Source organism: Rhynchophorus ferrugineus, unplaced genomic scaffold (assembly GCF_030347505.1).
Source record: "Rhynchophorus ferrugineus isolate W39M unplaced genomic scaffold, kcgeb_rfMv2 rfM3, whole genome shotgun sequence".
NCBI lineage: Eukaryota > Metazoa > Arthropoda > Insecta > Coleoptera > Curculionidae > Rhynchophorus > Rhynchophorus ferrugineus.
Window position 1 is genome coordinate 14,181,145 of NW_027472582.1, and position 16,123 is coordinate 14,197,267.

Below are 16,123 nucleotides of genomic sequence, written 5' to 3' on the forward strand. Positions count from 1 at the left end.
TGCAGTGAGCATCATACATAAAAACCTGTTGGTTTTTGTCGTCTGGCTGTAAAAGGTGACTTCAGTACAGCATACAATACATATTTGCAATACAACAGAGAAATGTATATATAAGTGTATCCACTTGTTTTTGCCAATTTCTTTTTAAATCTTTATGGGATTATTTACATCCGAATGGTAATTTCAATCAATTAGAAATGCATGAATAAAGTAATATTACTTTTGATTTAAAATTAAAACTAAAATAATTTTTGTATTAGATTATTTTGATTAAAAAATTTAAAAAATGTATTAGTACTCTTAAAAAGAAAGTATATTTTGTTCAAACGCACGCAGCTAACACGCTTCTAATTTGTCTTCTAGAAACATTGAGTTTTTATACCCAACAAGTAGCCTTGTATTTAATTTTCTCGCAACCCAAATAAGGTATTTTTTTGGCACAAAAAAGTTAGATATATTTCTGATTTGTTTTTGGTTAATATAATGGAAAAAATCTGTATAAAACATACTATCAATTTAAGATAATTAACATCTTTTAATAACATTATTTGATATTTCAGCCTTTAATTAAGTTAAAAGTAATGAAACAAGGTAGAACATCAAACATGTACATTTTTTAAAATGAGTAAAATATTTTTGAACCATTGATGATACATATAAAATCATATCCATTCCTGTCCAGGAAAAGATCAGATACACTGTTTCACTTTTAAGACATTATATTTTGATATTTTAATTACTGAAATACTTCTCATTATTTAGGAAGCTTTGATCCTATGACTTTGTTAACACTTACTATAAATAGGAAATAAAATTCATATATTTTTACTTAAGTTTTATTAAAAACAGTTGTACTTAAAAAATTTAATCGAACAAAGTAAAGCCCATGTCTTCATCAGACTCTGATTCTTCTTTAGGTTCTTCTTTCTTGGCTTCTGCAAGTAAAAAAAATATTTAATATATCATAACCTACAATTACATAAAATAAATTATTAAAAGCATCAGATATGAAGCTATCATCAATTTTTCAGTCGAAAGATGGTGATTAAATGTTAATCATCATAGAATATATATAAATAATAAATTAAGGTTATATACTATAGTACTATTTACCTTTCTTTTCTTCAGCAGCTGGTGCAGCACCACCAGCGGCGGCAGCAGGAGCAGCACCACCACCAGCAGGCATTGAGCTAAGTTTTTCACGACCTACAAAAAAAAAATAGTTATAGAAGTATAGTCATTCTATACAAAAAATTAATTGTTAATTAGTGTGTTCAGAAAAGGAAATATCATCAATGATTTTGCAGTCGAAAGATGGTGTTAAGTTGAATTCATCATTTAATATTTAGTATGTTTTGTTTAATATATTTGTTTTTAAACATCACTTTGACTTACCTTGTGCGATCAATTCGTCAATAGACTTTCCGTTAAGTTCTGAAATTACCCTTTTGAGTTTTTCCGCATCAGCTTCAATACCAACTGAGCCAAGGATTTTCTCAATATCTCCGGAGTTGGGGGAGGCTTTTCCACCCAGAACAGCCAACAGGTAAGCAGCAACGTAACGCATCTAAAATAATAAAGTAATTTTAGTATGTTATTTACAGACATAACCTTAAAAAAGATACAAATCTGCAAATATTTTAAAAATCTTAAATATAAAATTGAAAAGTAATATATACACACATTCGTTGAATACAATAATACAGTTTACTATAAATATTTTGCAAGAACTATTTATGTACTCACTTTTTTTTTAAGTCTAAAGACACGAAACGCGTCCACTTACGATAAACACAAGTTACAAAAGGAGAAAGAGGCAAAGTGTGATGACAAGATGTCCACTCGTATGGAAGAAAGTTTTGATAACTTAGATTCTTCTTTTCTTCATAAACTGGCACTAGTATAATTCGAAGAAAAAAGATTTTTCGATTTTCTAAAAATATTTTTTTTTTATATAAAGAGATATTTTCTCCTTTTTACTAACTAGAGTTAATCTGGACTAGGCTTACTGCTTAATGTGGTATTCAAACTACAGTCTTTGGCATTAAGCTTATCGACTGATTAACTATCCGGCCTTAGCCAACTTGGTTACTGAGCCATTTTTAGAATTACAGACAAATTTACCACCATGCCCCAGCAGGAGTCGAACCCATAGTGGTATTCAAACCACAATCTTTGGCATTAAGCTTATCGACTGATTAACTATCCGGCCTTAGCCAACTTGGTTACCGAGCCATTTTTAGAATTACAAACAAATTTACCACCATACCCCAGCAAGAGTCGTCTTGACGCTCCAACGAGTATACTTAAAGAGTCTTGATGTAAATGAGTAACCTATATTAAGATCCTCTAGTTTTTTAGGAATAAAACGATTTAGTTGCAGTATAAAATAATATATTTTTAGATAATAGAACTATATTAATCATTTAAATTGAATATAATTATAAATTTGGGTGTATCAAATAATCATGGTTATAAAATATTCAGGTAAATATACCACCACTTAAATCGTAGTCTGTTTAAAACATTAAACAGGCTTAGGTACTTACTAAGGCAAGCAGGTGCACAATATTACATTTTACAAGTAATAAATTATACCCAGTTTTCATCAAATGGTAACTATAAAATAAAGTGGCAGCACATTTGGTTTTACTACGGATAACAAGCTACAATTAATAACAAGAATTATAATATTTAAAATAAATTGATAATTTTGTGCATAAAACATTTTAAAAATTGAATATACATATATACATACATATAAACGTATATACATATATGTATATATGTATCATATGTCGATACATATATTGCGTCTAAATACTGACGTGTTCACATTGTAAAATAAAAGTAATTTTTTGAGCAAACAGACAAATTAGCACGCTAAGGTACCCATAGGATCCCAAGCTGGCAGAACTATTGGTTCTTGCTTAAACACCTCCAAAACATCATCTGACACAAATTTCTTGTCAATGACAACTTCAAAGGTGAATTCCTTAAACCACTCTGAAGTCATTAACAAATAGCCTTTTTCTCCTCTGTCATCACCCCAGGAATTCTCAACTCGAAGCTTCTGTACTTCACTTTTATCCTGAAAATATTAATTGCATATTACAAATTAATTAAGTATTAATCGTTGTTAATTACATCAGTGTGAACAGCGGTAAAGACCATGGCATGAGTCATTGCGCTCTCTCCATATAGAAGACGGTCGGCTTTGGTCATAGTACTCTGAATATCTACTCCAAACACCAGTGGGAAGTCGTGTCTATTATATGAAAAAAAATTATACATTAGCAAAATATTAAAATTGAATACATTTTATTTTAATTGAACTATCAAAATTTCAAGTTTATTATTAACTTTTTGCATATCAACATATCTGCATCCGCGAAAATCGAAAAGAAGGCCATGAATTGAAATGAAATTGAACCGAATATTCTAAGCATTTCGCCAGGTTTCGATAAAAATAATTTGAAGAGAAGGGATTAACAGGATTCAGTTGGTTTAAAAATCAAATTATATCTGACAAATCACAAAGTAATTATATTATCTGTTTTTGAAAAAATAAACCTAAGTTAAAGTCCTGTTATTTTGGAAATAATTTTATTGTATATGTTTCTTTGCTAGATATTTTTTAATAACCTAATGAATATCAGAGGTCGGGATTAACTAGTAAATGTAAAAAGAAATTTTGGCCCATGGGGGGATCGAACCCGCGATCTTCGCGTTATTAGCACGACGCTCTAACCAACTGAGCTAATGGGCCGTATACTTCCAAAACAAAAGATACCTAGTTTAAAATTGCGTGTTTAGAATTATTGTTTTTACATAATATAGAGAAATAAAAAAAATTGTAAACTTACATTTTCAAGTCCTGTATTCCTAATTTGCCAGCAAATCTCTTACTCACTTCGCAACCAAACCATACTGCCTCACCTTCCTTGATACTTTTGGCTGTTAATTCCAAAAGTAGTTCGACTGGCTGGTTATTGTAAATACAACGCCTACCACCTACAACATTACCAAGGCAATCCACAGTGTAAGCTTTTCCATATTCATTGGATGTTCTTGGATCTGTTACAAGACAAACCTAAAATTTAAATATAATAAGATTAATCGCCAGATGTCGTCGTCCTAATTGCTAAAAGAAAATATGTACTAAAATAATTAATAACAGAAGAACAAAAACTAGGACCAAGAGTGAAGAAAGGAAAAAATAAAAAGTTAAAAAGTAAAAATAAAAAGTGAGAAAATATTTTCTTAGAGTCCTTTGGTGTTCTCGAGTGCTAAAAGAATTAACTAAATTATGGAAACAAGTACTAGTAGATCTAGTAAAAAAAAAACAAAAAATAGCAGGGAATAAAGAGGAATAAATTTATTGAGCAGTTAGAAAAAAAAGAAAACGACAATATAGATTGTTCGATGAAGGAAAGCATATTTTGATGGCAATACGATGATATAGTTGAAATAAGAAAGGTCAAAACTAGCTGTTAAAAAAAACTGTACAGACTAATCTATCTCAAACAAATTAATTCTTTGCGAGTTGTTAAGTCAGTATCAAGTTGTTCATTTAATCTCAATCACAAGCTACATCACTGAACAGTGGCAAACTTTTAAAATTGTTATTTTCATTTATATAAATTTAAATAATATAAGATTGATCAAATATTTACATAACAGTCTAGATTTTAAAAGGCATATTGTTATAGATACTTCAACTGTATAAAAATATTAAATTAAATAATTCATATACACAGCAAAAACAATAGGAAATAATTCTTATGCAAGCTATATTAATTATGAACACTTATAGTATTGTTATGTCTTACCTTATCATCTACATTGAACAATGGTTTAATGTGCGTTTCATAAAATTCCTTTGGAGTGATTGGTCCAACACTATGAAAGACCTTACTCTTATCATAATAGTTCCATGTGAAAGTGTCATTAGGAATACCTAGAAAAAAATAATATTATCCTACATTTATGTTTTTTAAAATCTTGATTTATGTACCTAAACATATGGCAACAATTCTATAAATATTTGTCATTTGTTCTTGTACTAAGCTTTGTACATCTGCATCACTAGCTCCTTTCTGAATAAGATCTCTGATAGCCTTTGCATATTCACGTAACTAAAACATATATTGTTATTAGATACATACACACTATATACATTTTTGTTTACATGTTCTACTTTATAATAAATTTCAATTGTTCTGTAATTAGATATGAAGTGTTCTTTTATCAGGTGCCTGATTTATTATCAGTTTTTTGTATTAAGTTGCAAGAATACTATGCTATATGAATATTAATATAACTTATATATAAAATATACCTTGCTTTTCAAGACCTGATTCATTCTTGCACTGGCTTCACAACTATATGATTCAGGGAAATTTTTCTTTGGCATTAAACCATGTTTATTTATCAAATTGACAATCATGTCCCATTGACCTCCATCACAAGTTGGGTCCTGAAAAGTATACCCTTATAACAATATCCCAAACCAACATTTTACTCTACTTACATAAAGTAAAAATGAAACTAATCTGCCATCAACTGGTTCATTTCTTTTGGCAGTTTCCACAACATTATTTAAGAAATAGTTACACCTTTCAATTTTATCCCAAAAGAAAAGGTATCCTTGGGAAAATTCAAAATCTTCCAAATTAAAATGTTTGATTACTGGTAAACGAATTACATTTAAAGCAGCAAATAACCAGCAACGACCTGAGCTCTTTTGATTGGTTACAGGTTTGCCTTCAGCATCAATCTAAAGATATAAAATTACACAGATAAGATGTCAAACACAAAAATGAATGAGCTTACCTTTGTGTTAAATATATGCTGAGTCTCCTCAATTCGTTTTCTTGATAATGCAACTTCAAATGGGTCTACCTTGGAACAAACATTCTGAGCAAGCAAATTTTTTTCTTCAGAGAGGAAAGTTTGCTTAAACTTTTCAAAATGTTCTGTAGTTAGGGCAGCTTTAAAAATACGATTAAAATTAATAATATTTCTTGGAACACTCATTATATTAGTTTTTAAAAATGAAATTGACAGATTGATAGTAGATTTTGAAAAATTATTTATCATGAATTAGGTAACATTTACAAATGACATAAAAGATAAATATGATTATTGTATAGAACACCTTACCTGAATTTGGACTCATTTTGAAATTTTGAATTTAATCGCTGCAAATACCTTCGATCTCCTGTACTCCTCGACACAGAATGAAATGCACAATTTCACTTGACAAGGTGGGGTAGCTTTCCTTTAAAAAAATCAAAATAAACAGGTATGTCGTAGATTATTTTTGACAGAATCAATATTACGGAAAGTAGTTTTGAGCAACATTGTATGTGGATTAATGAACACATTTATATAAGTAGGAAAATTAAATGAATATCAAATTAAAATTGTTATTTTGTTAAGTTAGTTAATAAATATACTATTTATATACTATTTTAATTTATAATTAAAATTATTTTAAAAATTTTCTTGACTTTATGATTTTCGAATCTGTGGCCATTAGTCCCATATTTTTGCAACAAAAATAACGGTATTTCTATTTGATATACACCAGCAATAATACTTTTGTTTGATTTGGAATATTCTAGGTTATAGGTCATTGTAAATAAAATCTGTAACAGTTTTCATGTCTTTATTTAAACACTAGAAAGCTACAACCATTCAAAATTTGGCATATTTGTTAGAGCTAACTGTCACAACCGAAATGATTACGTAATTTGTGTACAAGTCTTAATTATTATCTCAACGTTTTTAAAATTTTAAAAAGTCGTATTGCGCAAGTAATAGATTGTCAGTATACATATAAATATTATTTATTTGAAAACATATATGCCATAAAAGTAATAGTATTGTACAGTTTGTGCTTTATTAGTATTTTCCTATAATCTTTTTAGACGCAACAGACGAAGATAATATAAATTAAGTATAATTGCTAAATAAATAAATTATATTGTATTATTTTATAGATACGATATAAAAACTTGTATGATTAAAACACAAAGATAACAAACCATGATAAGGTTGTGTTTATTGGTACAATGATTCATATAGTTTTAAGGTGTCAATAATGATATGATAAATTGTATATTTGCACAATAACAATAATATCATTTGCAAATATACCTAAGATAGCCAGCTATGCTTTACAATAATATATCCTTTTTTTATAAATATGTGCTATGCCTAAAAAAAGTATGAAAGAATATTTTATATCCAATTAATACTGTGATGTGAATAATGGTGTTCACATGGCTATTTATTAAATTATTTATTGATACATAATACTGTAAATGAATAATATATGCATAGTTAAAATTAAAATAAACTATTTACCACACTGTTTTTAGCTTTCAAAACAATAAATAAATACTCAAACATTTTAAATTATATATAATGAATACTTTTGATATATATATATATATATATATATATATATATATATATATATATATATATATACGTATGTATATATATATATATATATATATATATATATATATATATGTATGTATGTATGTATATATATATATATATACCTATAAATTTAATTAAAAAAATGTAATGAAAATTACAAAATGTAAATGTACAATGTTCAAGAGTGTAGAAGTATACATCTTAAAAATACTTCTTTTCTCCCATTTACTATTTACGAATGTAATACTTTATTTTTATTTAAAAAATTGATGACCCTATATATAACTAATAAATATATTGATTAAAAAACTATGAAAGAAACGTATCTGTAAACGCATATGAATTGTCATTTTTGTCGTATCACTAACTTCGTTTTTTTCCGTATGAATCATTGTTTTTATCAAAACATCGCAACGGTAATATTGTATGCCTTGGTTTCCTAAGATTTCTACGTGTATTCTAAATTCAAGAACTACCTCTGTGGGGTAGGATCATCAAATAGGTCATTTTCATTGAAACTTGAATATAAAAATCACCACTTAAAAGTACTTGTACTTCAGTAATAGATTTAAGTCCGAATCGAATATGAAATGATGATCTCAAAGTGTATATCAAAATATCATATCCATCTAACAGCTACTGTCAAAAAAAGTATTCTTTCTAAAAGCCTTCCTTTTCCATTTCTGCCACGCGCCCTTTATAAAATCCCTACATTTTACTTTAAAACTATGCAACCCCTAAATAACAACGCATTTGTTTCGATCCAAAGCCTCCTGGATGTTATCCAGCATGGGACTTTGGTCTCGACTTGAGATGTTCTCGATCATGTTCATCAGTTCCTTGAAGACGTGCATCACACGCCAATTGTACTTGGCGCTGCACTCGATGTAGCCGCATTTCCAGTGCTTCTTAACCAAGTTGACGATGTCTCTGCGTTTCTCCTCGCTCGCGCTGAGGATCGCCGGTTTCGAGCTGACGTTCGGCGCGTCGTCCGAGACGATCAGGTCCTCTTTATTGCCTACCACTAAAACTGGTACGTTTTGCATGTTTCTGCTCTCGCAGATTTGTTCCCTTATCGTTTTAATGTATTGGAAAGTATCTATATTGCTGAGGTCGAACACTAAGATGTAGGCAGTGGCACTACGTAATCCATAATACCTGTAACATAGAAATAAAGTATTAGATTATATAAAAACAATTTTTTGTTGGTTTTATTAAATTTGCTGTATATTTGGTTGCCTAATGTTACAACCTTCAAAATGTCAACATTTGACGTTTTGTACAATTTAGTAAAAACTAATAAAGGTAAATTGTTAAATGTTTCATTACTCAATACAGAACTTAATTAATGATATATATTAGTTGGCATAACATATAGATATATAGATTGACATTGACATATAGATGAAGTAATTTACCGAAAACCTAATCCACAAAATACAGAGGAAATCTCAATATTTTGTGACCTAATCTAGTACTCCTAACTAGGGGTGTTGGCCACCGTGACAAATATCGATATTATAAAAAATATCGATATACCGTTTTCGACAGTTATAAAAAAACTATGGATATATCGGAGAAAAAAAATGGATATTCTTTGCAAAATATATTGATATTTTTAATAAAACCTTAAAACTAAGTATAATATCGGTCAAAATATCGATATTTTTACGGTCCTAGCCATAATCCTTAAATTAGAGGTTTTGGCCGGCGAGAAAAATACGGTAATTTTACAAAATTATATCGGAAATTTTAAGAAAAATAAAATAATGATTTAAAATTAAGTACCAATTTAAAAGATTTATTTAAAATAATTAAAAGGTTTTTTACAATGTTTTAGAAATATTTTTTATTTACTTTGTAAAAATTATCGAAAAATATCCACTCAAAAATATCGATAGATCGGTAAAAAAATATCGGCAAAAAATATGGATATTTAAAAAAATATATCGACATATTATGGCAACTGATTTTGAACTTTGAACTGAATTATGGCAACTGAATGAGAAAAATCAATAGGATTTAAAAGAACAATTTTACATATTTTTTCATTTTAAATGTTGTAGATATTGAAAATTTTTCATTAGCATTAAATAAAGGCAATATGATTCATATATATATTTAACAACAAAAATTTAGGTAAATTCCCATTTAAAATTATGTTACTGAATTAATAAAAAAATATATAAATAGATAGTACCTTTTTTGTGCTTTCAAAATGTTTCATTCAATGTTAAAAATTTAAATTTTCCGGCTATAAATATTGATCCGCCCTCTGGTGATTAATAAGTGCAAAATTTGGTTACAACTTTGTATTTGGGGAGATTGTCTTCTATGTGACTTTATTTTATGAGCTCTTCTTTCAAAGTGACAACTGTTAAATATTTTAATTTGGGAAGTTTGTAATTTTTAATTTTTTAAAATATAAATTAAATAATGTTGAGGAACAGTGATAAAATATTATGTATTTTAATGTGAAAAACATTTGTCATTAATTAATAAAATATTTAAAAGCGCTTTACGTTTCGATCTGGATTTCGTTCGATAATCTTAGATAAATTGCCGAACAATCTGCTGTAATCCCGGATTGTCTGTTATAATCCAGACAGTTACGTTCAAATTCTAAATAAAATATTTGGTTTGTTAAGTTGTTGGCTTGGTTTTGATTTATTGAATATTGCATATTCATTAACGGATATTGGATTTATCAGTAAATAATGGTTTTACATTAAGCTACCAGAATGTGTTAATGTTTTTCAGTTATTTCGAACAACTTTATTTTTAGAAATCAAAATTTAATTTAGAAATATAGACAACCAATTAAACAAATAGGGGTTATTATCTCACCTGTAGTTAGCCCATTCATAAAATGAGTTAACTGGAAAGTAAGGTATAACTGGTAGATCCGAAATTTTAACTTTGTACCATCTCTCATTTGTAACCACCGTTGGGTAATAAGTATACTTTCTGTCTGTTGCGATGTAATCTTCTTGAAAGTGGTTCAGGACAAATTGCTGTAAATACAATAAACATATTAGTGAATATATTCCAGTTTTTGCTATAACAAAACGAAATATAACCGCAGAGAAGATAGAGATTTAACTTTATAGATAATTTTGGAGAAATGTTTCGCAACGCCGAATATCTAGATGTCACTATTTTGAACTTATTATTTGGTTTCATCGCTATAGTGAGTTCATTCCGTTTCTATAAAGCGGTTGTTCTTATCTTAGGAGCTATTTTCAGTGAGCCTTACGTAGGGAAACGCGCCTTTAGTTTTTTATATGGTTTAGTGTATTAGAGTTAACAGTATAGTATATTAGTGGGTAGTACGTACATAGAAAATGTTGTGTACTCGAATGCTCAGATAGTAATGAAATGTATTATTTATTTTTATACTATATTTTATGAATATTATTTATTTTTATATTATATTTATATGCTTTTACATTATATTTACATTTTATATTTTTATGAAATTTATTTAATAAATTTTTTTCAGAATGAAATTGTTTTTATATTTCAATTTCATTGGTTAATGAAACGTGATGTCAGTGCTGTCACATGCTTTATCTGCGTGTCAAATTTATCAAATTTACCAATCAAATTTCTTAACGGCAAAATGTTTTCCTTATAGAAGATACCTATAATAGAGATTTAAACTGACCAATCCAATTATTTGACTGTGGTCATCTAGATATTGGACGTATCAAACTTTTCTCCGGAGATCCCGATGAGTTTTCCCTCTATTACTCTATGGATGTAACGATAATTTAGCGATTTTCACAAGTTAATGACATTTACCTTCTTGACATTTGTTGCTTTGAGTCATGATTGTTTTTATTTGATAGAATGATTTATTCAAAAAACTTTGTTCTTTGTAATATATATTACTTTTCGTCAAACTTATTTGGTTTTGGTTATGGTATAATAACGACGATATAATATAGTTTCGACTTAATTACGTAAATTGTCTAATATTTTAGATAAATAATTAATATTTGAGATGTTAATCCATTTCTTTCAAAAGGATTACAAAAATTATATCTCGGAACAAAATGTTAGGACGATGAAAATGTAATCCATGTCTATAACGTTTAAATATAAATTGTTAGTCTCTTCTTTCAAATTACGTAAGTCGAATTGACCGACTTTTATTCAAAAAAGTTAACCTTTGGTGTAAGGATGTAACCTACCAATACAGCGAAGTACTTCGGAATAACTAATTAATACATTGCTATTAGTTGTTATGGTTTTATGTTTTTACAATAACTTAAAACTATGTTTATATCTAGGAGAATCTATCGGTTCTTACTTAGTCTCTATAGTAGCAATGATGATGTAACAGGTCAATTGAAAAGTCCCTGGCTTACTATAGTAAAACACATTTTTTTGACAAAATTAGTTTTTCTTATTCAACATAATTCCCTTCAAGGGTGATACACTAATTATAGCCACTCCCCAACTTTTCGATACCATTTTTGTAGTACGATTTGTCCTTTGCTCCAATATAGGCCTCATTCGACGAAAATTTCTTCCCAGCGTGCATTCTTTTGAGATCTGAGAACAGGAAATAGTTGCTAAGCATGCTATGAGGAAGCAATTCGAAGCTCAATTCATGGATTTCACCATTTTTGTCATCGTTTTCACTGACTTGTGACACGGTACATTGTCTTGGTCAAGCAACACTTTCTTTTTCTTCAAATGCGGCCGTTTTTCGGCGATTTCGTCCTTCAAACCGTCCAATAACGCTATGTAATAGTCGCTGTTGATGGTCCTTCCTTTTTCAAGGTAGTTAATGAAAATTATTCCATGCACATCCCAAAATACAGACGCCATAACCTTGCCAGCCGACTGTTGCGTTTTCCCACGCTCTGGAGCGGATTCATTGTGCGCAGTCTCCTCTGATGACTCGATCGATTGGACTTTGGAGTGAAATGATGGAGTCATGTATCATCCATTGTCACATATCGACGCAAAAACTCGGGTTTATTACCCTTGATCATCTTCAAACACTGCTCCAAATCATCAACTCATCATTGGTTTTGGTCAAAAGTGAGCTCGCGCGGCATCCACCTTGCACAAAGCTTTCAAATACCCAAATATTCGTGAATGATATGATGTACACGTTTAGTTGATATCTTTAGAGTGTCTGCTATTTAATTCAATTTAAATTTTTATTTAAAATTATTTTGTAGTTTTTCTTAATGTTTTTGTCGATAACAACCTCTATTGGGCGTCCACTGAGTTCACCGTCTTCAATAATCATTTCACCACGTCTAAACTTAGCATACCAATCCTTGATGGTTGATTTTCCTGGGGCAGTGTCCGGAAACTCGGCATCAAGCCGAGTTTTTGCTTCAGTTTGCAGGCCTATTTTGAAGCGAAAGATCAATCGTTCTACAAAAGTGGTATTGAAATGTTAGAGCGGCGCTGGAATGATTGCGCAATTCTTGATGGAGATTACGTTGATGAATAAAGCCAACTAAAACAGAGATTTCTTTTTTAGTTTTTTAGTTTAGTTTAGTTATCAATAGATTTTAGAATATTAGTTGATATATGGGATTCATTGCTATTTTTGTATATGCAGGGTGGTATAAGTAAATACAATATGCCCCAATTTACTTTGGGTAACTTGTTATTTTCAAAGTTTAACAGAGATTATCGCACTATCATCAGCCAATATAACTATGGTGATATTTACCATTTGTTGTATATTTTATATGTAAAGTACACTTGATTTAGCTTTTTTACTGTAGAATCTTCTTTTTCTTGTTTAATTTTAAACATTCTGGCTAATGTGTAATAGTCTAGCATGTCGAGTGACATGTTATATTAACGCTACCTACCTATTACGCAGCGCTACCTTGATCCAAATCAGGTACTTATCGTATAACACTCAATATTGTTATTCATCGAATTTCATTTAAAAGTAAAAAGTGTTGCCATATCTTCACGATTTCCGACCATCCCTTGATATCAGAAAAATAGTCAATTGCAAGCTTTCCCGTCCACACAAAAAAAAGATTGGTATGTTTAAAGCGTCCGGATCGACAGCCGTTAGACGTGATCTTCGTCGCGAACGACGCATTTATTCGGTCAATTCTTTTCCAGAAATCTCATTTTCCTTTTGCCAAATTGAGCGTAGCTGCAGTCCTAAAACCAAACGAGGTGAGCCTTTTAATGCTCGAGGCTTAACGGCAATCAGTCGATGAAGATGCAACTCTATAGTTAGCTTTACGACGAGCGAGCATATCGGCCGGATTACAGATAAGATACCGGGTGTGGTGATTAACATCTTGGTAATTTTTGTTCAGAGACGTACAAGTTTGTTGGTTTTGTTAGGTTTTAGATAATGTTTTGATGACATTTGTCGATGACACAGTCATTATAGCAACAGATATATGTCTGTACCTAGGACTATAGAAAAATATAAGAGTCTAGTTCTGGATAATCCCGACTTGCGCATAAAGATTTGAATTTGCAACGTTGCCAATTGCTGAGAATTATGCGTATATTTGAAGAATAAAATATAAATAGAATACATTATATTGACTTCACAAGTTAACCTAATATGTCTGTTGAGAATGTTTTGGTACATTTTTAATTCCTAATGATATAAAAAAATGTAAAACCTTTCATAAACATCTTTCATTTTAAAATTATTTTGAAAAGAAAAATATAAAGAAAGATATAAAGTCTAAAATAATAAACCAAAGTTATAGTTCTTCTAGATTATGTGTATACTTGAATAATATATATTCCGGTATTTATAAATTAACCTAAAATTTTACTTGAAACTCAAATTCAAATTTAACTAAGTTTACTCTTTATTAAATTAATTAACAAGTATAATTGATTTATCAATATGTAATAACGCAAGCACCTATTTATCTTTAAAATTACTCAATAATATATCTTGCATAGCACTAAAAAATCCCTTCATTGTTTCCTCAACGAATCTCTTCGATATGCAAAAACAGCATAGAAACTTCTTTCTCAATTCATTCAATAAAAGCAAGGAATGCAATTAATACCCAACCAGATGAAATGGCTTCAATATTTCCAAAATAAGCCCCTCAGGAGAATTTTAAACGCTCCATGGTTTGTCAGAAATAATCAAATTCATAGGGAAACTGACACTCCAGAAATCAAGCCCTTCATATCTCAATCATTCCACAAACAATAACTCAGCTCAAGTTCTTCTGAAAACACGCTTGTTCGCGAGCTGGTCGACATGTTGGGAGCTTAGCGCCGCGTCACCGCTAACCTCTCCCTTTTACAGGCTGAAACGACCTAATCTGTCGCTGCAGTCATAACTTTGGTCCCCATACGACAGTATCTAGTCGTGTGTTAACTCAAGTTCGCGAATCAATAGAGTCGCCGGGTCCTCGTGTTCAATAACGGCTGCCCGATCTGCGGGTGCCATATCCCCAAATTTAATGAAGTAGCAGTAGCGATCTACAGGGGTCAACTGTGAGGCGGTTTCGGTTTAGTGTATTGGTAAGCCCAGAGGCAGCCTCACATAACTCGGTCCAACTTGTCACCCGAAATTGATGATTTATCCATTACTGCATATTTACAATAAAAATATTAACAGTACAAGAACAAATAAACTAAAACACCGATTAGGATTCTCCAGAAATAAGTACTACTTAGAATAAACTGGCAGCCAACAAGATGGACTAAAGGGTAGAAACTACAACTCAATAGCTCGACATTTGTCCATGTTAATTTTTCGTTGCTGCGAACCTAATTATCACCTGAGAGATGACTAAGCGGAATTAGCGAAATACCTTAATATTCAACTCGATGGTAGTTTTAATTGGAAACCTACAAAAGCAGGGCGGACTAGAAGCTAATTCAATGAATGAAAATAAATGAAACAAATAACCATCAGCTGCTTTCATATATTTCCTCATAGAGAGAAAAAACTTAATACCAACACGAAAGTTTGGGTTTATAAGCACGCATCCACAATTGACCAGGTCCACAGAATAACAGATGTTATTGAAATAGCCTACGAAGGTAAACAAGTATGCTCAGCTATATTCTTAGATGTAGTTCAAGCCTTCGATAAGGTTTGGCATGAATGCCTTGTTCATTAACCACAGAACATGTTACCAAAACAATACACCGAACTACTAAAATCGTACATTACAGCCAGTATGTTTAGAGTTAAACAAGAAGAAGCTTAGTTTACAATAAAAGAAGCTAAAGGTGTACCACAAGAAAGTGTATTGGGGTCAAGGCTTTATCTACTCTACACTTGTGATATACCAGAAATTGAGAATATTACGATAGCTATATTTGCTAATGATACTGCGATTATAGCTGTTGGAGAAAATAGTGAAGAAACCACACGAAAAACAGGCAAGTGACAATATAAATAATTGGACATAAGCTTGGAAAATAAAAATTAACGAAAGTAAATCTGTGCATATGGAGTTCACCTACAATCAGACCGTACAAGCACCAATAACATTAAATAATATTATCATTCCATATAGCAACAATGTTAAATATCGGGGAGTGAATCTTGATGCAAAACTTCACTAGAAGGAACATATAAAGAAGAAAAGAACTGGAATTGAAATATAGGAAAATGTATTGGTTAATTGGAAGAAAATCACAATTATCAGTACATAATAAATTGTTATTATATAAA

At 30.2% G+C, this 16,123-nt stretch overlaps 3 protein-coding genes and 1 non-coding gene across 5 annotated transcripts in view; all 4 read right to left on the minus strand.

Moving 5' to 3' along the window:
* Positions 1 to 822: 822 nt before the first annotated feature.
* RpLP2 (Ribosomal protein LP2) lies at positions 823 to 1,883 on the minus strand. Of its 2 annotated transcripts, none has more exons than XM_076401009.1 (4): positions 1,747 to 1,883; positions 1,396 to 1,567; positions 1,114 to 1,206; positions 823 to 935 (listed from the first exon to the last, which is right to left on the minus strand). In XM_076401009.1, exons 2-4 carry the CDS (start codon positions 1,565 to 1,567, stop codon positions 865 to 867), a joined length of 336 nt encoding a protein of 111 aa, XP_076257124.1. In that variant the 5' UTR covers positions 1,747 to 1,883; the 3' UTR covers positions 823 to 864. The 2 variants fall into 2 exon arrangements, with proteins under 2 accessions (XP_076257124.1, XP_076257125.1); XM_076401010.1 differs by having other exon boundaries at positions 1,684 to 1,809.
* Positions 1,884 to 2,377: 494 nt separating this feature from the next.
* Positions 2,378 to 6,319, minus strand: LOC143194310 (bleomycin hydrolase). The gene is made up of 9 exons (XM_076401008.1): positions 6,166 to 6,319; positions 5,836 to 5,993; positions 5,534 to 5,779; positions 5,342 to 5,479; positions 5,018 to 5,138; positions 4,833 to 4,960; positions 3,867 to 4,093; positions 3,148 to 3,268; positions 2,378 to 3,091 (listed from the first exon to the last, which is right to left on the minus strand). The coding sequence occupies exons 1-9, from the start codon at positions 6,179 to 6,181 to the stop codon at positions 2,876 to 2,878; spliced, it is 1,371 nt and encodes a 456-aa protein (XP_076257123.1). The 5' UTR covers positions 6,182 to 6,319; the 3' UTR covers positions 2,378 to 2,875.
* On the minus strand, positions 3,696 to 3,769 carry TRNAI-AAU (transfer RNA isoleucine (anticodon AAU)). Its single transcript has one exon. It is a non-coding gene; the product is annotated as a tRNA-Ile (tRNA).
* A 1,740-nt stretch (positions 6,320 to 8,059) lies between the features above and the next one.
* Positions 8,060 to 16,123, minus strand: part of LOC143194314 (ras-like protein family member 10B) — a 157,248-nt gene continuing 149,184 nt past the window's right edge. Inside the window, exons 3-4 of the mRNA XM_076401012.1 lie at positions 10,303 to 10,469; positions 8,060 to 8,613 (exon numbers count right to left, since the gene is read on the minus strand). Coding sequence (XP_076257127.1) covers positions 8,193 to 8,613; positions 10,303 to 10,469 — 588 coding nt within the window. The 3' untranslated portion in view covers positions 8,060 to 8,192. The remainder of the gene's footprint in view (positions 8,614 to 10,302; positions 10,470 to 16,123) is intronic.